This window comes from Carcharodon carcharias, chromosome 15 (genome assembly GCF_017639515.1).
Source record: "Carcharodon carcharias isolate sCarCar2 chromosome 15, sCarCar2.pri, whole genome shotgun sequence".
NCBI classification, from domain to species: Eukaryota; Metazoa; Chordata; class Chondrichthyes; order Lamniformes; family Lamnidae; genus Carcharodon; species Carcharodon carcharias.
In genome coordinates, this window is record NC_054481.1 from 39,576,787 (window position 1) to 39,603,383 (window position 26,597).

The 26,597-nt window shown below is 42.2% G+C and overlaps 1 protein-coding gene across 1 annotated transcript in view; it reads left to right on the forward strand.

Annotated features, from left to right (window-relative positions):
• Window positions 1–487: 487 nt before the first annotated feature.
• Window positions 488–26,597, forward strand: part of LOC121287742 (heparan sulfate glucosamine 3-O-sulfotransferase 3B1-like) — a 197,838-nt gene continuing 171,728 nt past the window's right edge. The window contains exon 1 of the mRNA XM_041205628.1: window positions 488–1,241. Within this exon, the coding sequence (XP_041061562.1) occupies window positions 754–1,241 (488 nt within the window). The 5' untranslated portion in view covers window positions 488–753. The remainder of the gene's footprint in view (window positions 1,242–26,597) is intronic.

Consider the following 26,597-nt stretch of genomic DNA (forward strand, 5'->3'; position numbering starts at 1 on the left):
TGCATGATCACAATAATAATAAATTGGTAAAATCTAGGGGACATAACTGGCTTTGATTATCACTTTAAAAACAAACTGCAAGGGTCGAATGACTTACATCTGATCACTGCATATTCAAATCTCTACCAATCTCAAAAGTGGTCCTATGCGCTATAATATAGCTTGAAGTCAACGAAGCATGGAACTGCTGATAGAAAAAGTGACACTATTATTTTAAAATAAATAAATGCAAATGGATTTTGTTATGTATTCAGCATGTGACTGCTGGTTATGCAATTGCCATTGTCCATATGTTGTGCTGGGGGTATATCCCTTGTTAGGCAGGTGCCAGAGTATTTTTGGAGGGATTTGAATATATTTCCAGGCTATTTAACTACCGTCCAATGGTCAGGCTCAGGGGGAGGGCCCATGCCTGGTGAAGTTAGATCGAGTTAAAAATGATCATCATGTTGGAATTAGGCAGGTTGTAAACTGAGAGGCAAAATAAGGAGCTTGGAGGAGACAGAGAGATGGGGGGGTGTTAAATCAAAACCTCTCCACACTCCCTTCGAAATATAAATGGGGAAAAAGAGAGAGAGAAAGAGCTGATGATCCCAATCGTATGAAAAGGTCCCAGCCCTGTTGCATGGATAAGACTGAAAACAAGTTCTGAAGGCAATTTATTTTTTTCAAGGAGGACAGCATTTTTAGAAAACAAATTAAAAAGCATGCTTCCAAAGTTTGGCCCCGTTTCTCTGAGCAGGAAGCCGACTCATGGGATGTTGTAGCTGGAGTGCCTGGTTTCACCTCGGCTTTTTGAAGATTCAGACGAAGGCGCCGCTCTTCCTTACCATGATCATAGTCCTCACCTATTTTGTCTACTGTCTGACGGGCTACTGTGAGACCATGCCGAGCTCCCTCCCCGTGTCCCCCCAGCGCCGCAGCCCCGCCGCCCAGCAGCCTGAGCTGCGAGAGAAGCCGGGGCGATACCAGAGCGCTGAGCCGGAGCTGGAGCTGCCCGGGCTCCCTCTCCACCCCACTGCCCAGGATCAAGCAGCAGCGGCCGGAGGTGCGACCTCCAATATCTCTGTCTTCAACAATTTTGGGAGTAAAAAGTTCCCCCAGGCCGTCATCATCGGGGTGAAGAAAGGGGGCACCAGGGCACTGCTGGAGTTTTTACGCATTCATCCGGATGTCAGAGCCGTGGGCGCTGAGCCGCATTTCTTCGATAGGAACTACGAGAGGGGACTGGACTGGTACAGGTACTGAAATTCAGCACAGCATCCAGGATACATCCCATTCAAACAGCTAGTGCATTAGTTTCTACAGTCAGCTCCCCTCACCCAGGGTAATAGCACTTGGAATTAAACCCTCAGAACTTTCATATATACTTATCCGTTCAATCTTGCTTTAATTTAAATAGGAGCCACACACTTAGGAACTCTAACTTCATTGTGGAGTATAAAACATTCATTTTGAAGCAGTAATGGCCATATTAATATGCAAAGCCCTTCTATGTTAAATAGAATTATTTTCTGTTTGATCTGTACTTGCATATATTTCCTATCTGTATTAAAGGAAGTTCTGCTTTTTCAGGTCAATTTAATATCAATCCGCCTGAATAAACTATCACCCCTTTCTACACACAGCCTGGGGTTCACTGCTAAGGTAATAATCCTAAAAATAGGATAAACTTGGGAGGGACGCTATAAGTTTGTTTTAAACTCAGGATTGTTATAAATTATGAAAAGTAAATGGGTGAACATATTCATTTGAGATGATCTGCTTTGCATAATGTTGGCACAAATGTTATAGCTCACCTTTTAAAATGAAGAAAATATGTTTCCAAAAGATGCAGTAAAACTTAGCACCACAATCCTGTCTCAATTGAAACAAGATCCTTACATCTATGAAGTTAATCTACAGCAGCCTTTTAAGAGCTATGAAATATAAAATGTTTGTTCTGCTGGGCTGTGGTATTACAGTGTGGTTCTCACTCTGGGACAGTTCTATTAAAATTATGCAAACCCATTTATGTTAAATAGTATTCTTTACTGTTTTACCTACCTAGATAACTGGACAAGCCTCATCATTGATATACTGAGAGGCACATACACACATTAGCCATTGGATCTATTGTTGCGATTAAAAGTAAAATCAATCTGTCAGGAATGTTCAGGGTCAGGACTGCAAGGCACTACATTCTAACCTCAAAGTAAGCTTTCATTACTTTCATACTCTGATCTATCCATAAAGTTTATCAGGGAGAATATCTTAATTCAAACAATTATATTTTGACTAAAGAGGGCTGGTGCAGTTACTGGACTAGATCTTATATTTCTATTTAAAATACACTAAATCGATTACATTAATCTGTGCAGCTGCCCTTGAATACCCTGTTTCAACAATTATGAAGATGTGTAAAATCATGGATTTTCAAGAACTTTTAAGAAATAGCTTCCTTAGCCAAACCCTGTCCAATTGATGTTGTACAAAACAGTTCAGAATTCATGCAGCTTATATTTCAGGGGGCACAGCACACATGGAGGGTAAGGTAATTATTATTTGGGATTCGAGAATGGATCTATCCAGAAAGTTATCATGCTGCTATATCATTAAGAAAAAAAATCTTTTATTAGATGCAATATATGGATAAGGCAGTAGGGACAGCCAGAGCTCCACCAGTGAGAATTATTAGAATGTAACTGAGAGAATGGAAAATGTGTCAGAGCATTGAGGATAGCAGCAAAATAATACCAGATCCTTATATTATTCATATTCAGACCAGTAGCTAACAATGCTCCTGGAGTCTTGACTGTTGCCATTCTGGTTTTATGGTTGACTCTATACAATGCTAGCTTTGTGGCCATGGGAACTTGTGTTCCAGCAAGATTTGTGTCTGTGTTAGACAAGATGTTTCAGAATTAGTTCTGTTTTGATGAAAGTCTCACAGAAAGCTGTGTCACATTGCAGGTGATGGTACTTTAGCTTAGAGGGTGCTACTGTAAAGGTCAGCAGTAACATGAAGTGATTTACATGTTAAAGAAGGTTCAAGTTTTCGGATCACAAATGGCATCACCTAGTCCGCAAAAGTCAGGGTTCAACAGAGCGTTACCAATATTATGCAGGAAGTATTGTTATATTTTGGAAGGACTGCAAGGTGGTAATCTCATTGAGAAGTTCAGTTGGAATCATGAACTACAAGATAAGCTCAAGTGCTTTGTAACCACTATCACAGCTCAGGTTACAATCTTGAAGTTGGTCTGAATCCACTGTGCATTCATGGGCCATTATTTTCCCACTGTGGCTGTTTATTTTTGCTGGTGGCAGGTGTTAGAGTGGCCACCAGTTGTACAATACGTATGGTGGTGCCGACACTAAAGGATTAAGGACCATTGAGTAAATGCTGTAAGCTTATCTGTAAAGTGATTCACAGTTGCAATTATTACTGGAAGATGCTGTGCTTGGTTTATAATTCTATATTATTAAATTGCCAAAATGTAATATCACTTTTACTATGTAACAAACACATCCAGGATAAATTTGTGACACAGCAGCTTTTCTATGTACTTTGACGTTCAATAGTAAGGTGTAGAATATGGATCATTCAACGCCGTGGCATTCAGAAAATACATTTAAAGAATTACAACTTGCATTTATTTTGGTTTTGAACTCCTTTCCCCTTATTCAAACAATTAAAAAATATATAAACTGAAACTGTCTTTTGTGTGACACTGTGAGGCTGCTAATCATTGAGATATGATTGCCAATAAAATCCATTCCTTTTTGTAAAATACAGAATCCTCTTCTCATTATCCACTGTCAAAATGTCAGAACTACAGTCTCCAAAGGACAGAGAAAATTAATTGCCTGAAGGGTTAATACAAGCCAAGGAAAGTCTTGTCTAATCATTGGCATTTTGATTTAAAAGTAAAAGTATGGGTATTATACTTCACAGCCTAACCTTTTCATGTCCATATAAAATGATTACTTTTGAGTTCCTGAGATACCAATCACTTAGCAAATATGTTCTGACCAGTGACGTTCCTATTTAATTGCCACAGTAGTCACAATGCTCCCCTTTTTTCTCATAATTATAAAATTGTGATTTTCATCTAATTTAAAAATTCAATGGTAGAAGGAGTGGTTGTGAAATGTCCATAATATAGATCTATAGCTATCTTTCTGTTAATAAATACGTGTCTTTATCCACAAACAAGATTTTTATTGTGTTTTAAATGATCTATGTCATCTTCTAATACAATTTTGTGGGTATGTATAAGGTGCTATCCTTAAAGCCCCCATGATGTGCAGCGAGGTAAAAGTTGTGCTGTAGGTGAGGTGAAGCCCAATAGAAAATTGATTTCACCTGCTTTCCTCCTCCTGATTTTCACTGCAATTAGGTTTCTTTCAGATCTGTAATGGAAAATCAATCTTTTACATACATGTGATGAAATAGGAGGTTACTGTATAGGGGAAATTTGAAAAAAGTAATGGAAGAGATGTGAAAAACAGACAACTGGATTGTTTTCCCTGGAATTTAGAGTTAATGTTTTAAGAACTTGGCCATCGAGTGACTGGTCATTGTATCAAGAGTAAGCAGACAAATTCTCTTGTTACTCTTGTGTTATTTTGCAAAACTCGCCTGTTAAAATGAATGGTGTGGATGGTGTGTTATTATGAAACTATGCTGTTGAAAACTTGATTCAGGGTATGCCTATGCGAGGGAAATCATTCCTAATATCAAGAAAACATGGCCTGGTAACGATAAAAAAAACCCACTCTGCCAAATATCATTCAATCACCTCTAGCAAACTCACTTCTTTCTCTTTCAATACAATTTTTACTGAAAATGAGGCATGTTGAATGTTCAGCATCTTTGTTAGTACATTCAAAAGCTGTCTTTAGTGACTTTTTTTTCCCATTCACCACTTGCATCCAGCTGCAATTCTACAGCAGATAAATCTTGCTGGGAAGAGTGAAGAATTGTCGGATGAACTTTTGACATAATTGAATTTGTTACAGCATAACATTAGCTGTGCTTACAAATTCAGCACTCAGGCACTGAGACAAATGCACCTGAACAGCTTTGACACTATAACATTCATAAAAATTATTTTTAGGGTGTTTGCAATGTCAGTGCCTTCTTAATAGAATTCTAATTATTGACATTTCATAAAAATATAGTTTAACACAAATGGCTCTTCTTCTGTTATTTAAAGGTAGGCTTTTGGTGTGCAGTTTTCCATGTGATCTCTGACACAAGTCAGTGAGGATTTAATATTAATCAAATAGATAATATTTATTGAAAGGCCTTCCCTTTCATCATACAGTGCTGTGTTTAGGATGTTCTTGCATGTTTAGAGGTGTAGAACATCTATTTTCTTAGCATGTCTGAGAGAGAGGCCCCCTGCAATCAGAGTCAGTCTATCAAATGTAAATTATTATATAAATGATTTGATTTTGGTTGTAAACAGCAGTCTGTTTGTATTTTATGTGTACATAATACAAAATAGAACAAAAAGGCTCCCCCCCATGTTTTAAGCTGCTGCGATCGGAGCACTGTGTGTGGGAGGCATCAATGCCAAGCCCCAAGTGGGGGTCAGTTGCTTCAACCCTTGTGGAGAGGGGATGAAGAAAAATTGAGATGTCACCATTCTGCTTATGTGCACCCCCTAGTGGTCTGTCACAGAGCAGTGCTGAAAGAAGCCTGGGATTAGACTGGCTAGCTGTTCTTCAGTGAAAAAAATGATCCCTTTTTTAAACTGCACATTAGTGGAGCTGCTAAAGAAGCAACCAGGTGCCAAGGTTGGTATTAGGGGAGGATTAGACCATAAAAGCCAAAGATTCAGATGAAGAAGGTTCTATTTTATGCACTTTATATGTATTGATTCCTGAGCTGCGAGGATGTAGAGGCCATCGCCTTCACCTCAGCATTGTGAAGCAGGCAGGAGATATATATATATATATATATATATATATATATATATATGTATAAAAATGAGCCAATGTTGCTTGCCCTGAATGTTACACAGTGACCCCTGCTGGAACGTGCATGTGTAGTTACATGGCGTGAACACAAGGTTGAGTGCAGCTCTGATGATTGCCAGGGTCAGCTTGCCAGCTTACGCATGAAGAATTGCTGCTTGATGGAGAGAGAGAGACAAGGAGGGCTGACAGCATCTGCGGAGCATTAATGCCAGCATAATTCACTGCCTTCAGAGGAAGGAGCAAAAGAAAATCAAAGCAGGCCTTAAATGTTTGCAAACCCAACATCCCTAATTGTCAGAACTCGACATAATGATTCAACATGTGGTAAACCTGAAATTATGCTTAATTTAAAAAAGTATACACTATTTACAGTGTGCTAAACACTAGCAGGGCAATCCTAACTGTTGATGTTCTGGTGCAATAAAAATGACGCATGGGTGGGTATGTTCTGGCTATGGGTCAGCAAGGCTTCATCCATATGAGAAGATTGAACCAGACAGCTTCAGTTTGTTGTAAGATTTCATAAATTGTCTATTCACTAAAAGCCCTGGTGTCCTGAGGTGCATTGGCCACTAGAGCTGACCCAAGTGCATGCTCGTAGTGTCACATTTGCTTCAGTGATTTCAATGATTTCAGGTTTAGCTGCAAGTTGAGGGTCATTTGCAGTTAAACTGGATACATGTACTGAAGCTGCTTTTGTCACCATGATGTTGGCAAGTGCAAGATACAAAACCTAAGGGTATAAGCAAATACAAGGCATCAGTCACGTGGCTGATTGATGGGATTTCTCAATTTAATGAGTTGGGATTTATTCATTCAAGGTAGAAAAATGTGTAATATTTTTTGTAAAGCTTTGTATTAAAAATAATAGCAGAAGTAGTCGATATGACACTGTCTACTGATAATTCAAAATCCCTTCTTGGGCTGATAAAAATGAAATTTGAATTGAGCAGCAAAATTAATATAATGTGGGAATTTAGTGCTTAAAAAACCCAATAATTTAACATTGTTGCCTTCAAATTAAGAACAGTTGGCCACAACTCCATCTTCCCTTTTTAAATAAAGATGATGAAGCAGAACACAGAGCCAAAATGAGAGCAGATAACTTATGTTGAAATGTAAAAATTAAATGGATTTATATCTTTAATGGTTATGTCGACGTGTATGAGTCTAAAAAAAAGGATCAATTTTTTTGGTTGAAATACAATATTGAGAAACCAGTGTTATAATTTATGAGACAATTTCTCTTATTGGAGAGCTTTCTTCAAGGCTTATTATAGATTTAAGTAGTCGCATTATTGATAGATTGATGGGACTAATGATAACTGTGTAGCTATTTCTCCAGGGTTCCAGTATAGATTGAATGAAATGTTCCTCTGAAGCAGAGAGCTTAAAGTCAGGGCTGATGAAATGGATTGTGTTTGTGGTTGTACAGCCTGCTTGTTAACATTGTCACTCATTACCACTACCTGTCAATAGGTTGTTTAGCACGAGTTTCTAAGCATTGGGTTGGCCAGTCCCCTGCCTGTTATCTGTTGGGCTTTTTGATGTAACTTAGCAAGGGTGACAAAGTAAAATCTCTTGGGTTTGGAACTTCTAGAGGAAAAAAGAAAGACTGGCATTTACATAGTGCTCCAGGTGACCACTGGTCACAAAGTGCATTCCCATCAGTGAAGAAGTTTGTAAGCGTAGCCACTGTTGCAGGAAACGTGGCTGCCAATTTGTGCACAGCAAACTCCTACAAACAGCAAAGTGATAAAGACCAGATAATCTGTTCTTTTGTGGTAATGACTGAGGGATACATTTTGGCCAGGACACTGCAGAGGGTGGGGAATAACTTCCCCTGCTCTTCTTTGCAATATTGCTGTGGGATCTTTTACTTTTCTGACTCCCCAAAGCCTGTCCACTACCTACGAGGCACAAGTCAGGAGTGTGATGGAATACTCCCCACTTGCCTGGATGAGTGCAGCTGCCACAACACTCAAGAAGCTTGACACTGTCCAGGACAAAGCAGCCTGCTTGATTGGCACCACATCCACAAACATTCACTCCCTCCACCATCGATGCACAGTAGCAGCAGTGTGTACCATCTCCAAGATGCTGTGCAGGAATTCACCAAGGCTCCTTCAATAGCACCTTCCAAACCCACAACCACTACCATCTAGAAGGATAAGGGCAACAGATAGATGGGAACACCACCACCTGGAAGTTCCCCTCCAAGTCACTCACCATCCTGACTTGGAAGTATATCACCGTTCCTTCACTGTCACTGGGTCAAAATCCTGGAACTTCCCTCTGAGCAACACTGTGGGTGTACCTACACCACATGGACTGCAGCGGTTCAAGGAGGCAGCTCACCGCCTCCTTCTCAAGGGCAATTAGGCCAGCATCTATTGCCCATCCCTAGCCAACAAAGCCCACATCCCGTGAATGAATAAAAAAGAGTAGTGGGCACGGCTGGGACTGCAAGCATCTCCACGAAGAAGAGAAGATGGACCAGAGCCAGGTAAATCAGGCCTTTTGGGTGGGAAGGGATCAGGTAGCCTAGAGAGGAGGGTGGATGCGGGGTGGGGGGGTATGTGGTGATGGCAGGTTTCAGAGTACAGGCAAGGAGGTGCAAAAGTGGAGGGGGTGGGGGTGCATAACACCTGGGGAGGGTTACCTGATGTGCAATGGGTGCCCCACCCCCGAATGCTGTGCCCCACCTTCCTTCCACAGAATCACAGTGCAGAAGAAGCCCATCGGCCCATTGAGTCTGCAACAACATGTGAAAAACATCTGACCTCCCTACCTAATCCCATTTACCAGCACTTGGCCCATAGCCTTGAATGTTATGATGTACCAAGTGCTCATCCAGGTACTTTTTAAAGGATGTGAGGCAACCCGCCTTCATCACCCTCCCAGGCAGTGCATTCCAGACCGTCACCACCCTCTGGGTAAAAAAGTTTTTCCTCGCATCCCCGCTAAACCTCCTGCCCCTCATCTTGAACTTATGCCCCCTTGTGACTGACCCTTCAACTAACGGGAACAACTGCTCCCTATCCACCCTGTCCATGCTCCTCAATCTTGTACACTTCAATCAGGTTGCCCCTCAGTCTTCTCTGCTCTAACAAAAACAACCCAAGTCTATCCAACCTTTCTTCATAACTTAAATGTTTCATCCCAGGCAACATCCTGGTGAATCTCCTCTGCACCCCCTCCAGTGCAATCACATCCTTCCTATAATGTGGTGACCAGAACTGCACACAGTACTCCAGCTGTGGCCTCACCAAGGTTCTATACAACTCCAACATGACCTCCCTCCTTTTGTAATCTATGCCTCGATTGATAAAGGCAAGTGTCTCATATGCCTTTTTCACCACCCCACTAACATGCCCCTCTGCCTTCAGAGATCTATGGGCACACACGCCAAGGACCCTTTGTTCCTCAGCAGTTCCTAGTGTCATGCCGTTCATTGAATACTTCCTTGTCAAATTACTCCTTCCAAAGTGTATCATCTCACACTTTTCAGGGTTAAATTCCATTAGCCACTTATCTGCCCATTTGACCATATCGTCTATATCTTCCCGTAGCCCAAGACACTCAACCTCACTGTTAACCACCCAGCTAATCTTTGTGTCACCCGCAAACTTTCTAATCCTACCCCCCCACATAGTCATCTATGTAATTTATATAAATGACAAATAATAGGGGATCCAGCACAGATCCCTGTGGTATACCACTGGATACTGGCTTCCAGTCACTAAAGCATCCTTCTGTCATCACCCTCTCTCTTACAACTAAGCCAATTTTGAATCCACCCTATCAAATTACCCGGTATCCCATGTGCATTTGTCCTCTTTATAAGACCTTGTCAAAGGCTTTGCTGAAATCCATATAAACTACATCAACTACACTACCCTCATCTACACACCTGGTCACTTCCTCAAAAAATTCAATCAAATTTGTTAGACATGACCTCCCTCTGACAAAGCCATGCTGACTATCCCTGATCAAACCTTGCCTCTCCAAGTGTTTCCCACCTTTACAAATATTTTTTCAAAAGCTGCCTGCCCACTCCTCCCGTACCTGTCCATGCCAACCATTTTATGCCATGGCCAGCATGAAAAACAGGTCACTTGGCTTGGTAGCAAGCTCAATTGCCCGTTAATTATTTATTTAAAAATGGCAGGCAGGCTGAGGATTTCAGCACTTGCCCACCATATGATGGGGACCGGGTTGGGGTGGGCAGGAAGGCAGTGGGTTTGCCACCGCTTGTATTTTTTGTGTCCTTCCAGCGAATACACACGTGGTGTGTGGGTTGGGGGGTCCTAAATTCCAGCCTTCCTGTTCCTCGAATTCTCACCTCTTGTGCTTCCACATCTTTCTTTGCCCTACCCTCGGTGATTGTACCTTTAGTTGTCTGGGCCCCAAGCTCTGGAATTCTTTCCAAAAACCTCTCCAATTTTCTCTTTCCTCCTCCTAAGACCCTCCTTAAAAGCTACCTCTTTGACCAAGTTTCTGGCTTCCTGTCCTAATGTCTTCTCCTTTGGCTCCGCATCGGTTTTTGTCTGCTAATGTTCAGCAAATGCTTCACTGCTTAAAGGCACAAGCCCTGTTGAATTCTTGTGGTCCTATTTATAACATGCACAATTTAAAAAAAATATAATCCCATTCAGTCATTCTGTAAGAGTGGATCTTCAATCGGAATTTCCATAAGACCGGGCTGTTTTAATCAAGTGACTGCTGCAGTCATTACTGGGATATTTTTCTACTCAAGCAGCTCCATGGCCACAATTGACGCAGATTTTGCATAATGTTCTTTTGTGAGACTATGAAGGGCAATATACCATCCCATTCAGTTGGCAGCCTTATTTTGGAAAGTGATAATGTGGAGTACGTCATGTAACTAGGCATCTTTTCTAAATATTGTGCACCTCTTGACATTTCCCTTACTGCAGCAGAACATTGTCGCACATCACAGACATGTTGAAAAGACATGTGTTCCACACATGCACTTAACCAAAATGTAAAATAAATATAAATAAATAGTTATCTGGAGAGAAGAGAAACTTTCACCCTCTGGGTTTGCACTGAATAAAAATTCAGGTCCCAGTTTGGTGGGGGGGTGTGGTGGGGCCGGTGGGGGGGGGTGCAAATTGTGGAATTGCTTGGGGAATTTAACCCATTGCATCATCTTTACCTCGGGGACCTGGGTTTAAATGAAGGCCAGATTGGTAGGATGTAAATCTTCCTTATTTGCCAGCTGTAGTCTTTTATTAAATGGTTGATCTCTAGCCAATTCCAACTAGGCAGTAATCCACAGCAAAAAAAAAAACCCTAATTATTTGGTGCAGGATTAAGTTGCCTGAAAGTCGTTTGAAGCCACAAAGGTGGCTGGCTGGTGTGTTCAATTGAAATACCCTGGCATTGGGGTTGGCGGGGGGGGGGGGGTGCTGGAATTAGAGTGCATGTTGGTAAAAGGTGGAGGGAACTCCACAGTATACCTAACCTGACAAGGAGTAAAGGATGTGCTGCTTTCTAACAAACTCTAGAAATTACTCTGTGTGGGCGTACCTCAATTACGGAATAAGTGAAGACAGACTGATTACCAACCTCGCTGTCAATGGAAACAGAGGATACAGATTTAAGGTGATTGACAAAAAAAAACAGAAGGCAACATGAGAATTTTTTTTACACACGTGGTCTGTAAGGGTGGTAGAGACAGATTCAATAACAACATTCCTAAGGGAATTGAGTATTCCTGAAGGGAAAAAAACTCTACAGGGCGATGGGAAGGAGGAGGGGGTCGGGGCAATGAGAAAGAGCAGGGGACAATGGGATTAATAACTCTCTGCCAAAGAAGCTGACACATGCATGATGGACCGAGTGGCCTCCTTCTGCGTCATGCCTATGATTCGATGATTTTGTCTATGAGGGCTGTGCAAGTAATTAAAGGCATTAGAAAAGTGAAGTCTTATAGGAGCCATGAATATTGGGAAGAAAAGTATTGAGGATTTTTGAACAATTGTTAGTCGTTGAGGGGGTGGGGAGAAGTAACGAGTAGACATAGGATGGATGTAGTGATGGATTAATGAGTAGCAGGGGAATTGGAGCAGTGAGGAGTCAGGTTTGTGGATTTTGATACAAAGTTGGGTTGTTGGCTGGAGGAAGAAAGTGGTACACAGAACCAAGTACTGAAAAAGAGAAACTAGAAATAGAAAATGGAAGACAGCATGGACTGGGGAATGAAAAAAGTGCAGAAAGGAGCAGGTGACACAGCTGGAGCTGGAAATAAGAATGGATAAGTTTCAGAAAGAAAACTGTGCAGGAACTGGATCCTGTGGGGTAAATGGGTAAACAAAAAATGTGCAGCTTTTAACGAGGCAAAATTAGTTATTTGCATTTTGGTCAAGGGGTTAGGTGCCCTCATTTTCTTTAATTAATTAATTGCTTGTCAGTTCACATTGTGAGGCGAACTGTGCAGTTAGCAGATATATTAAATCGGCAAGAGTTGATAAATCAAAAACGAAAACAGAAGTACCTGGAAAAACTCAGCAGGTCTGGCAGCATTGGCAGAGAAGAGCACAGTTGACGTTTCAAGTCCTCATGATCCTTCAATTGATGCCCGTTGGCAGGAGCATTTATTTATTTAATTTTATGCACGACTGGGTCGATTGGACTCAATTGATTAATTATTTTCACATGGTTGGGATCTTATTTAATTCTATATTTACAGATTAAAAGGTTCCCGGAGTGGGGAATCCAGGCAACTAGCCCATAAATTAAGCCTCCCAGGGTTGATGAATCAGTTAATGCCTGCGGCACAACCATTCATTTGTTTAGCACTCATGGTGGGTGCTGGGCAAGCCCATGGCTGTATTTATTTTCACACTGGATATAATTTTCATTCATTGCTTTTGTTTGAGGAGATCAGTTGGATCTGGGAGGAGCTTGAAAATTACCAGATACCTCTGAAGCCTGTCATTAAGTGGGGAGAGAGGGTATTAAACAGGCTTGGAAAGGCATTTGGGAAAACCAGACTGGGAATGAGTCAAGTGGGAGGGAATCATAAAATCCCAGCTCAGGGCTTGAATAATATCATTCTAGGCTGGTGAGATATAGGTAGCAGTACTAGGTCAGAGCTCAAAGCAATAAAGAGGAGTCTTCAAGCTAAATAGAAAAACTCAGGTGTGACAGCTAGGTAACAGAAATGGCATGATAGGGAAAATTACACAGGAAGGAAGTGTAACACTTGTAAGGAGACTTTCAGGCCCAGGTTTTCCAATAATAACACCGACATTTTATCCTGCTCCCTTGAAGAGGTTATTGTTTGCATTACCATCAGAAAAGATAGGCCTTACCATGGACATAAGTACGCACACTAAATAAAGGAGGACAAAAGTACAACAAAGCTGCTTACGTAGTTTGCTGATGAATTTTCGTAAATTCTTTGCTAATTTTTGCATTCATAATATACTTGCCAGACATGATCATCTCCAATGAGAGAGAATCTGACCTTCTTCCTTTGACTTTCAATGGCATTACCATCACTGAATCCCTGACTATCACCATCCTGGGGAGTTACCATTGACCAGAAACTGAACTCAACCAGCCATATAAATACTGTGGCAGGTCAGAGGCTAGGAACCCTGCAGTGAGTAACTCACCTCTTGACTCCTCAAAGCCTGTCCACCATCTACAAGCCACAAGTCAGGAGTGTGATGGAATACTCTCCACTTGCCTGGATGAGTGCAGCTCCAACAGTACTCAAGAGGCTTAACACCATCCAGGCCAAAGCAGCCCGCTTGATTGGCACCCATCCACCACCTTAAACTTTCACTCCCTCCACCAGCGATACACAGTTGCATCAATGTGTACCATCTACAAGATGCACTGCAGCAACTCACCAAGGCTCCTTTGGCAACATCTTCCAAACCAATGACCTCTACCAGCTAGAAGAACAAGGGTAGCAGCTGCATGGGAGTGCCACCGCCTGCAAGTTCCCCTCCAATCCACACGCTGCCCTGACTTGGGAATATTTCACCGTTCCTTCACTGTTGCTGGGTCAAAATCTGGGACTCCCTTTCTAACAGCACAGTAGTTCTACATACACCACATGGACATCAGTGGTTCAAGAAGGCGGCTTATCACCATCTTCTCAAGGGCCATTAGGGGTGGGCAATAAGTGCTGGTCTAGCCAGCGACATCCACATCCCATGAATGAATAAATCTTTTTAAAATTTGCTCGGGGAGCTTAATTTTCATCGCTGTTTAAAGCAGAAATTCGATCTGTGAACCTGAACCCTCACAATATGGGAAGTTGGGGATCATTATTGGGTTCCAGGAGGCTGGCTGAAGATTGCATGGCAGGGTTACTTTTCCAACTTAAACAAAACCCCAACAACCTTCAGGATGTTAATATTTAGTTGGAATTTTTTAGTCACTGATCTTCACTGGCACAGAAAAAAGTCCTGACCTCTGAGGCTTGAAATGCACCTCATTTCCTTGTCTCTATCATTGACTCCAGAGCCTGCCAGGCTATGGGCCTTATACACAATGCCTTGGGGTCATGGAGGTGGGTCCGGAATTTAACTCTTGGCACTCTCGAGCCCAGACGTTGGCAGTACACTTTGATGGTTCAAATTGATGGCCAAAATGCAACTGCTTTAAAAAATGGAATCATTGTTTCCCAGTGTCTTACAACTTTTATGGCAAGTGAAACCTCTAGAACCCAGGATTTGAGAAGCTTGTTTTGCTTAATTGAGAAATAAAAAGCAATATCAGCAGCAACCGATTGATCCAACTATGCAGAGGGTCTTTTCTGCCGAGTTGGTAGTTTGCCAGCTACCTTGGTGGAGTCTAAGAGCAAATTCTTTGGCTCTCTCTATATTTTATTGTGGGATTGCTGAAAATGTGGGAAGGGAACCCAAGAGTTGGAGTATAGTTTTGGATGCAGCAGCTGATGTTTGACCACAACAATTTGAAATTATTTGAGTTTGCAGCCACATTCACATTAGACCATTGGCTTTCAACTTCAGCGAGCCACAGTGGATTCTTTCATAATCTGGACACTTGCTTGTAGTCTCAAGGAATGTTTTGGAAAATTTCTAAAATGGTTTGAGGCTGTTTATTATTGGGACCAGTGATTCTGAGATTGCGTAATATATTATGTAAAATGTGAGATAGTTACTGTAAAATGTGGTATAAAAGTTGCATCTTGGGCCATGCTTTTTTGTCCTCTAGGGCACTAATTTGTAAAATAGCGAAATTTTAAAGCTGCAATGTCAATTGTATATGTAGGTTAGAAACTTGCCACCTTGGCTTTATAGGACAGTTCACCATACTAGTAAGATGACTAGTTCAAAGATTGGGTTTTACAGCCTATCAAACAGATGACCAGTTTAAAGCATCACTAAGTATAGTGAGAATATTTCATGAACTGACTCTTTAAACAGCTGTCTGACTCCCACCTCTTTCCTCAAAGCCCTGCAAATTTTCCCTTTTCAATAATTTATTCAATTCTCTTTGGAAAGTTGCTATTGAATCTGCTTCCACATCCTTTTAGGCAGTGTATTCAAAAGCTCAGCAACTCACTGTCTGCTTATATCAAAAAAAAGGCAATCCTCTTTAATTCTTTTACCTGTCACCTTAAATCCTAAACTGTTGGAGCATCAAATGTAGCTCAGAGTGCGTTTAGACCCATGAAGCTCCCCTTCCTCGAGTGGATCTATGGCAGGCTGCCATCTATTGTTAACTTGCTTGGTGTCAAAACTGTGGATAAGACTAAACTGTGGCGTCCACTCTTTGCACTGAGTGATATTGTTGTTTTGCTGTCTTTCAAGCCAGCAGTTTCTTTTTGTCTCTATTTCTGCGTTATTGTATGGAATGGGGGGGGTGGGGGACAGCACTGATTGATGGTGGGAAGCGGTAGCTGAGGGTACTGATTAGATGGGATCACATTTTGAAAAAACCTGGACTGAAACGCAATGCCTGCCCTTGACAGCCAGGTGCAGCACAACAAACATGTGGGACTGATAGGATTGGGGACAGTATTAGGGAAATCTATCACACACTCACAGATTGCTCATGTGCTGAACTGGCGAACAAAGGAAGATATAAATTGATTCTAAGTAGAACAGCAAGCCTGTGCCACATGAAATAAAAATAAACCACCCTTCATATGATTCCTCAATAAATCATTCTCTGCAGACAGGCGGGGGAATAAACTTTATTTCGCTGCTGTTTGTAGATATTTAAAATTAAAACGACAGTATGTGTCCATTGCTAGGATTGACTCTGTTTCAGTAGATATTTGATATGTGAATAGAACTAGATTTTTGTCCCAACCCAATTTGTAATTTTATCCATTATTACTGTTCTGGTAATAAATTGTTTGGGTTATTGACTTATTAAATGGTTCTGATTATCCTTTTTAACCATTATGCATATCAAAACTCCATACATCTTCCAGCTGTATAATTATTCACATTTGTTTCCTCTGCATTTTTTTTGATTGTTTTGTGTTCCTCGAGCTGAGGGCTATCATTTTTATTCCAAAAATATGCTATATTATTAAAGCAGGGCCCAATTGGGAAAGCCTATTGCAGCTAAAACAAGATATTGCAAACCATGATTTTAGTGCTGAGTTGCTCATGAACGAACAGGGATGTTACTGGTGTCAGTTGGTTTGTTTCCAAACCTTCTTTAGGACTTTTCACAAACTTAACTGAGTGTTTTAAATTATTTTATGGCTTCAAGCCTTCTCCATATTTCCCAAGTCACGCAGTGTTCCTCATCAGGAGTTTGAGATGAGCAAGCTAGCCACTCGTATGCTTCTGTAGGTGTCTTTCGTGAGGTGGTGGCTGGGAGATTTTCAAGAGCAGCTGAGGCGACAGTCACTAGCTTAACTAAACATGACACTTTGACTGTTTAAAATGGTTTCCACTTGGGGAAAGCATCCGACCTCTGTTCAGCAGCTATCTTTCTGTTGCAAATGGACCTGGAGAAATGTAAAAACTGAAATTTCAGACTGTAATAGGCTTGCTCTGCATAGGTATAATTTCTCTCCTTCATTACCTATTTTTATAACATCCTCCCGAAACCACCTTTCCCTCCCTCTGTCATCTCCAACTACAGCCCCGTACCAACTTCCGTTTCCTCTTAAAGGACCTCGAATGCAACATTACCACACAGTTGGATATGATCTCTCCTATAGTTTTGTGTTTGAGGCCATCCAGCTAGGCTTCTAGTCAAAGGGGCCTCAGTGAGTTCCTGCAGTGCAGCTTATAGATGGTACACACTGCTGACAATGTGCATTGATGGTGGAGAGAGTGAATGTTGGAGATGATGGGTACCAACCAAGCAGGCTACTTTGTCCTGGATAATGTTGAGCGTCTTGAGTGTTGTTGGAGCTTCAATCATCCAGACAAGTGGGGAATGTTCCATCACATTCCTGACTTGTGCCTCGTAGATGGTGCACAGTCTTTGGGGAGTCATGAGGAGTCACTTGCTTCTGAATCTGCGGCTGTGATCTGTTCTTGTATCCACAGTATTTATATGCCTGGTCCAGTTAAATTTCTGGTCAATGGTGATTGTTAGATTGTTGATTGTGGGGAATTCATCAATGCCACTGAATGTCAAGGGGAGGTGCTTTGACTCTGTCTTGTTTGAGAGAGTCATTTGTGCAGCGTGAATTTACTTGCCTCTTATCAACACAAGCTTGAATGTTGTCTAGGTCTTGCTATATGCTGGCACGGGCTGCTTCAGTGTCTGAGGAGTTGCAAATGTTATTGAACGTTGCAAAATCATCAGTGAACATTCCCACTTCTGATGGAGGGAGGGCCACTGAAGGAACATAACATTGGCAAATGGTGCAAAGTGTTGGAGATCCAATGGGTGTGGGGGATAAAATAAATTTGAAGGGGAAGAGAATAACTCAGGTGTGAATGCTGCTGAGATATTTTTAAAAATCTTTGGCTAAGAAAAGGCAAAAAAAAATTCACCCAGCTGCACTGCAGATTCACAACCACTTCCCATCAGCTTGGTTTGATATCTGCCAATGTAAACTCTTCAGATTCATGAGCTTGACTTAAAAGTCCATTAATAAAGAGGATTTGTATACACAACAGTAGGGAGAGTTTATAACATTGCCTACAAACAAATGGGTGCATTGCTCACAGTGGAAAAATTTAATTTCCATCTGGATGGGAACATTTGGAATGGTTTTCAGGATTTTTTTTTGCCAAAGTGACATCAATTGATTAAAGAAACATGCAAAGCTGCTTGTATGTTTTTCATCACAGTAAATGGGAAGTTCTAAAACCTGGTTTCGATTTGGGGGGAAAATTGTGAATTCATAGTCATGTGGCTAGCCTACATTGTTTTAATCCTTTTTATATTAAAAAAAAGACAGTTATGCATTTATGTATTACCCATCACAGCCTCAGAACATTACCAAACTCTTTACTATCAATGCCTTAAATTCAAAGTGTAGTCACTGTTACAGTGAATCAAATGCTACACCCAGTTTGCGCACAGGAAGATCCCACAAACAGCAATGTGATAATGATCAGGTTATCTTTTTCTTTGTGATGTTAATTGAGGGATACATATACTGGTCAGGGCACTGGGGATAACTCCCCTGCTTTTCTTTTGAAATGGTATCATGGCATCTTATCTGTTACCTGAAAGAGCAGGCAGACTCTGGTTTTAACATCTCATCTGGACGATGGCACCTCCAACAGGTGCAGCACTCCCTTAGCTGTGGTGTCGGCCGAGATTATGCGTGCAGGTCTCTGGAGTGGGACCCAAACCAACAACCTTTCGACCTTGGGGTGAGGGTGCTACCGACTGAGCCACAGTTGACACAAAAATTGCAATCAGGATATTCGGCAAATCAGTACAATAATTTGGGCAATACTGCATCAGTATCGTAGCGTCTGAAAGGAGCCTTCTACTAGATCATGCTCTTTTAACTGATATAAAGAAAGTTAAATATGCTGACAAGAAGTACAACTGCAGAACTACAAAATAAAGACAGGGGACAGCCTGGAGGCTGTGACCAATTTGAGGTGTCTTGCTATTAAAATCCTGTTTCTGTTACAATTTTGAAACATTATCCTTTAGTGTAAAGCAATGCACTGTAATTCTATACATACCACAGAGATCAAAGTAAATAAATGGAGCTTGAATCTTGCTTGGTTCACATGGGATTTAAATGTGGTAGCAATATGCATTCAGTTGAGTCAATTATTATCATTTTTATTTTGAAGGTAATGAAGAAAGAATTTATAGGAAATCTGTTTTAACTTTATTAGTTCCTGTTGGACACGTGTGATTATTCCAATGCTATCAGCTACATAACATTCATAATACAACATCTGGACTTGAATACAGTAGTGGAGTTGGTTGTGTGATATTTAGAGGATATATCAGCCTGCTGAGTTACATTGCAAATTTATCCTCTCCAGCATTATAAATTTATGCTCATCTCCCTTTTGTTAAAACCACAAAGTTGCCATCTCGTAGCATACATGGTAGTAATTTTTGGAAATGTAATGCATTTGGAGCAAGATTTCCATCATAGCTTTTTAGTTTTGTGCTTGGGAGTGTTCTTCAGCATTAATGTGGCACATTGCACAGCCTCAGGATGTCCCAAAATTTTTTACAATCAATAAAGTATTGTGGTGATGTAGAAAGTGCAGCAGCCAATTTTGGCACAGCAAGCTCCCACAATGGTAATGATCAGATCATCTGCTTTTATTGCTGTTGGTTGAGGCATAAATATCGACCAGGGCAGCAGGAAAACTCCCCTCCTCCGCTTCCAGAAGTGCCCATGCATCTAGGGCTGTACTGGATCAGTTGACCAGCTTATATGAACATACAAATTAGGAGCAGGAGTCTGAGGCCACCCAAGGGACGAGGCTGATCAGAGGCTCCATGGCAGTGCATAGCCATATAAGTAAGTTGATGAGTTTTGAGGCTCATTTTTATGCTGGGGTTATCACAGGGAAACCGCTATTGTTATTTTTCCACCTATTGCAATTAAAGAGATCCAGTGACAGCATGTGCTATATCTAGTGTTGAGGCTTCTCTGCTGCATCCTTGGTGTCACTGCGTCTCCTGGATATTGGGCTCAGACACTCAGCTTCATAAAGGCCAGGAGATTCACTTGTGGAAAAGTGGTAATGATGCTGGACCTAAAGAAATATCTAGTATAAAAACTCTGTCTAAGAGCTGCACATTAAAGTCTTGTTGATCACTGGCTAAGTAATCTATCCTTCAATGCATTCTGGATCAGGACCATGCTTAGTCGAGTTTATGTTCTAGCTGCACTCTATTTTTTAGCTCTTTAAACAAAAAAGGAAAGAAAATTTTGAGCCAAAATTCAATTAAAGATTATGTAGCACAAGTGCAGAGCAGATGTTTTATCCTCTGTGACATCCTACCACAAGGAAGGGCAGGAAGGAAAAGCAGTGATACCTTAAAAGAAAATCCAAGCTCTGTTTTTTCCACAGCACGTGATTCAGCAAACCATTTTTTATTCGTTCATGGGATGCGGCTAGACCAGCATTTATTGCCCATCCCTAGTTGCCCTTGGGAAGGTGGTGGTGAGCTGCCTTCTGAACTGCTGCAGTCCATGTGGTGTAGGTACACCCATAGCACTGTTGGGAAGTGAGTTCCAGGACTTAGACCCAGCGACAGTGAAGGAACGGCGATATATTTCCAAGTCAGGATGGTGCCTCATCGGATGGGGTACCAATCAAGTGGGCTGCCTTGTCCTGGATGGTGTTGAACTTCTGGAATGTTGTTGGAGCTGCACTCACCCAGGAACGTGGAGAGTATTCCATCAAACTACTGCAAGGCCCAGGAGAGGCCTGGGGCTGGGGTGCCCAGGCTTGGTGTTATAAACAGTGTTACTCATCGCCTGCAATGAGCAGCCAGAGCTGCAGACCTGACAGACCACCTTAAAAAATCAGATCTGTCTGGCTGAGGGTTCAGATTTAAAAATAAAAATCAATTTCACTTGCTGTGCTGCTGCTTTCGACCTTTGGGCAGCTTCGTGGTTCCTTTTTTTTTTGAAAAGCCCGCCAGAAAACCATGAAGCTGCCTGAAGGTCAGCAGCACAGCAATTGTCAGGAGAGTGCACTTGCTTTAAAAATAGTAGGTCAAATCCTCATCATTTTGAAGCCAATTGGGTATGTGGGTGGGTGGGTGTGGTGCTGGGGGTAAGGGGGTGCAGGTTAGAGGGATGTTTGAGGAGACATTGAGTGGCAGGTTGGAGGGGGTTGTTGGGAGGTTAGCTACAGAGTTGAATTGTTTTAGTGAATGTAGTGATTTCTCTGTAGCACTTGCCTAACATCAGTTGATTGCTCTGTAATTAATGATCCTTAGGGAATCAGCTTTGGGCCTCCACTTTCACCATTGCTACAATCATTCTGCCTATTGCATGCAGGTGTAATGAAAGAAAGACAAAACCTACATTTATACAGCACCTTTCACAATGTCTCAAGTCAGTTTGCAGCCAATTAAATACTTTTGAATTGTAGTCATTGGTATAATGTCAGCAATATTATCAAATGGCAGAGCAGGCTTGAGGGGCCGAATGGTCTACTCCTGCCCCTAATATGTATGTTAGCGTGTCATTCTGGATGGATGAGATGAATTGCGCTAGATGACCTTTGTCATCCATAATTATCTTGCTAACAAAGGGTGGAATCATGGCTGGAGTTCAGTTTATTTTGTTGCTAATGAAAGTCTACCATGAGCAGGTGAGATTGTGGGGTGAGATTGCCAGGAAAGGAGCGCGTAATGGGCTCATAGTGAATCATAGTGCTTTACACTGCACATGATTCTCCAGAATCTGTTCCACTGATTTCAATCTTGTTCTCTTGTCTACTTATCTATTATCCCACTCCATCTTGGTGCTTTTTATGAGATTTTGAAGTATTGAAATATCGTGAGGAAGTTGTGTTACATAGCTTTGGAAAATATATTGTAGTGAGAAACGGCAATCAGCAGAGTCTTCAGGCTTGAAAACACAGATACAATTGTGAATCATTCAGTCTTTGTCCTTTGGCCTCTTAAAAGTTGTGTGCCACAGAGACACCTGGGGGCTCCAATGCATCTCACTGACAGTGACGATCTGTGTTGTTCAAACATTCCACTTTGTTGCTCAGGAGTCATTTGATCTTTCTACCATGTGAGATTACTGATAAAATAGAATCCAATTATACTCCTTGTGTGAAGTAATTATCGTGAATAATATCATGCACCCAGGCAGAAGAAAGTCTTCTACTTCTACAGAACGGAAAAGATCTTGTGCCGTTTATCTGGGTTTCAAGTAATGAACCTTTCCCCCAAATATGCATTTACTGTCACCCTGTCTACATGGTGTAATATGCAGAACATGTTAATGAGGTCTGAGGCAGCCAACAAAATCAGTGTTATCGGCTGGAGAGCATTATAAATAACCAATAGGATATTTCCCTGTCAAATTAACAATATTGCACAATGCTGTTAAAGTAAAATTTGCTGATTTGTTTAATAGCCATGGTAGGATAACCTGTAGGACGCACACAAATTAGCATTGCTTTATATTGTTGCTGCTCTTCATATTAATGACCCATGCTACATATGTATCAGATGATATTTGTAACCAATTGCTAACAAGGGAAGTTTTCATTTTACTAGGACCTTTCTATGATTGTTTGGTGAATTGATTGGTGAATCTTGAAAGGGGAAAAAATATCATGCATGATTAAGGAGAAGGAAAAGGGGGTCGGAAACAGGGGAAGCACCAGTATCCATGATTTCTGTCCCTGGCATTGTGCTCCTGACTTGTGTCTTGTAGATGGTGGATAAGCTTTGGGGAGTCAGGAGATGAGTCACTCTCTGCAGAATTCCCAGCCTCTGACCTGTTCTTATAACCACAGTATTTATATGGTTGGTTCAGTTCAGTTTCTGGTCAATGGTAACTCCCCAGGATGCTGATAGTCGGGGGTTCAGTTATGGTAATGTCACGGAATGTCAAGGGGAGGTGGTTAGATTCTCTCTCGTTGGAGATGGTTGATGCCTGGCACTTGTGTGGCGCGAACGCAAAAGTTAGCAAAGAATTTACTAAAATTCATCAGCAAACTACGTAAGCAGCTTTATTGTACTTTTGTCCTCCTTTATTTAGTGTGCATATTTATGTCCAAGGTAAGGCTTATCTTTTCTGATGGTAATGCAAACAATAACCTTTCAAGGGAACAGGATAAAATGTTGGTGTTATTATTGGAAAACCTGGGCCTGAAAGTCTCCCTACAAGTGTTACACTTCCTTCCTGTGTAATTTTCCCTATCATGCCATTTCTGTTACCTAGCTGTCACACCTGAGTTTTTCTATTTAGCTTGAAGATTCCTATTTATTGCTTTGAGCTCTGACCTAGTACTGCTACCTATGTCTCACCAGCCTAGAATGATATTATTCAATCCCTTAGCTGGGATTTTATGATACCCTCCCACTTGACTCATTCCCAGTCTGGTCTTCCCAAATGCCTTTCCAAGCCTGTTTAATACCCTCTCTTCCCACTTAATGACAGGCTTCAGAGGTATCAGGTAACCCCTGGATGTTGATAGTGGGGGACTTAGCTATGGTAATGCTATTGAATGTCAATGGGAGATAGTTAGATTCTCTCTTGTTTGAGGTGGTCATTGTCTGGCACGTCCGTGGCATGAATGTTACTTGCCACTCATCAGTCCAAGCCTGAATGTTGTCCCGGTCTTGCTGCATATGGACATGGACCTCTTCAGTATCTCAGGAGTCACAAATGGTGCTGAATATTGTGCAGTCATTAGCTTAGGCTCCTTGATGCCACACTCAGTCAAATGATGTCAAGGGCAGTCACTCTCACCTCACCTTTTGACTTCAGCATTTGGCCATGTTTGGAGCAAGGCTATAATGAGATCAGGAGCTGAGTGTCCCTGGTGGAACCCAAACTGAGCATCAGTGAGCAGGTTATCACAGTGCAAGTGTCGCTTGATAGCACTGTCGATGACACCTTCCACCATTTTGCTGATGATTAAAAGTAGACTGATGGGGTGGTAATTGGCTGGGTTGGATTTGTTCTGCTTTTTGTGGACAGGATGTACCTGGGCAATTTTCCACATTGCCGGTCGCATGCCTGTGTTGTAACGGTAGTGGAAAAGCTCGGCTAGGGGCGCGGCTGGTTCTGGAGCACGAGTCTTTGGTACTATTGCTGGAATGTTGTCAGGGGCCGTAGCCTTTGCAGTATCCAGTGTCTTCAGCTGTTTCTTGATATCACATGGGGTGAATTGAATTGGCTGAAGGCTAGCATCTGTGATGCTGGGGACCTCAGGAGGAGGCTGAGATGAATCATCTACTCGGCACTTCTGGCTGAGGATGGCTGCAAATGCTTCAACCTCGTCTTTTGCACTAATGTGCTGGGCTCCCTCATCATTGAGGATGGGAAATATCTGTGGAGCCGCCTCCTCCAGTTGGTTCTATGATTGTTCACCACCATTGGGGACTGGATGTGGCGAGACTGCAGAGCTTAGGTGTGATCCATTGGTTGTGGAATTCACTTATCTTGTGGGATCTCAAATTTACCATTTTTAAACAAGGTGTAGTTCACCTTGAGTACGTTCTGTGGTTTTAATACTTTTAAGGGGAAGCCAGATAACTTCATTTGAGAGAAAGGAACAGACGATATGCTGATGGTTTAGATTAAGTAGATGGGAGCAAGCTCGTGTGGAGCATAACACGGACCAGTTGGGCTGAATGGCCTGCTTCTGGGCTCTATGTTCTCTGTCATTTGCACAAACAATTCCTGCAGATGATTGAATTTTAATCACATTTGAGAACTCGGGTAACTAAGACTCAATTCTTCTGTTGGTTGAAAGTCAGCTTTGAAGAGCAGAACTCTTTGAGATTGTGACTCTAGCTGCACTGATTCCACTTCAGCTGAACTTAGGTCGTCTTTGGCTTTCCTCCAGCTGACCCACCATTGTTTAGCCAAGGCACCCGAATAATGCAGAAGCTGAGTGTCCATAAACTTGAAGCAGGAAGAAGCCACAAGCAATGGAGCTTTAACATCTGGCTTTCAGGGGGACGTGTATGAGCCTCAGTTTTCACCATATGTGTAACTGGTGCTGTTCTGCCATTGCGGCAGTTAAGAGGGAAAAAAAATCTCTTTGAAAAACATCTGAAACCGATCTGTGTAGCTGTCACACAATGAACCAGAAGAAAGAATGTTCTCTACTGTAGACAAAACAAATACTGAAATGTATTCACCGATAGCATAATAACCCCGCAACTAAAAATACTCAACATTCAAATGACATGACTTAGCTTCTACTCTCCAGGGCATGTAATATTTGCCATCACATCCAAATATCATTTCAGGTTATTTCCAATCGATTATTGATGCTAATTATTTATTTCTTTCAGACAAAATTATATTATTCCACAATGTTTTAAATTTGGGACTCTCTCAGTTTTATATCTCTGCCGTCTGATATCCTAACTGGTCCGTGTAGCCATTTTTTCTCAGAATGAAGGTAACCTCCTGCTGTAATTAGGAGTCCTTCAGAGGCAATGTACCAACTGTAGTTAATGGGAGCAGACTGGTGACCAGCTCCCATCTGTGCTAATGAATTGCGACCTGGCAGATGTCGGAGCATAGCTGGGAACAGCTCAATGATGGCATGACAGAGGTTGGCTAAGGCAGCAGGATAGGATACTAACTGTGGGCACTCCACTATGACTTCCAAACTCCATGGGCAGATTTTTCCCGTTGGTGTGTGGGGAGTGGGCCCCACATGCTGACGCATAAAATGACACGCAGTGACATCAGGCGTGCGTCCCGATGTCAACCCGCGCCATCGTGATATTTGGGAAGGCGGGCGCGCTACGAGTTCGGATGTGTGCCCGCCATTAATTAACGGGCCAGTTAAGGCCCTTGAGGCAGCAATTGAAGACGATTTTTCGCAGCTCGTGTGATCTTCAGGACATTGCATGGGTGCAACGGGCAGGTGGGTAGGAGACCTTTGTATAAACCTCATCCACGGGCGGGATAAGAGGGGCGAGCGGGGTCACGAATGTGATGTTTCAGGTATTTAAGTATGAATGTTACTGATACTTGCCTGTGTGAACAGGAATACTTCAAAACTCACACCAGCTGCTTGGACAGAAGTGAAAGCCTTGGTTAGCACTCTACAGTAAAGATAATTTTTGGGGCCTGCAACTTTCAGAAAGCCTTCCCATAGCCTGGGAATGGGAGCTGAACTCTCCACTGGAGGCACCTCCCTCTGAGGAGGAAGGGAGGGCCAGAAGGGGGAGGAGGCCAGGAGTCCACATTCAGCCTCCAGGGGAGCCACCTTTGGGAGGAGAGGTGCAGGCACAAGGGGCGCAGGGCCAACAGGAAGTGCAAAGCAGAAGGGGCTGCAGAAGACGCCACTATCCTGCTGCCAGGGTATACAGGCAGCGATGCAGCTACCTCAATATGTCTGAGGTGCAGTGCTGAAGGAGGCTCCATCTCTCAAGGGAGACAGTCACCTCCATCTGTCAGATGATTGGCCGTGAGATCTCCGCTAACTGTGTGGGTGGGCACCCCATGCCAGTGGCTCTAAAGGACTGCTATCCTA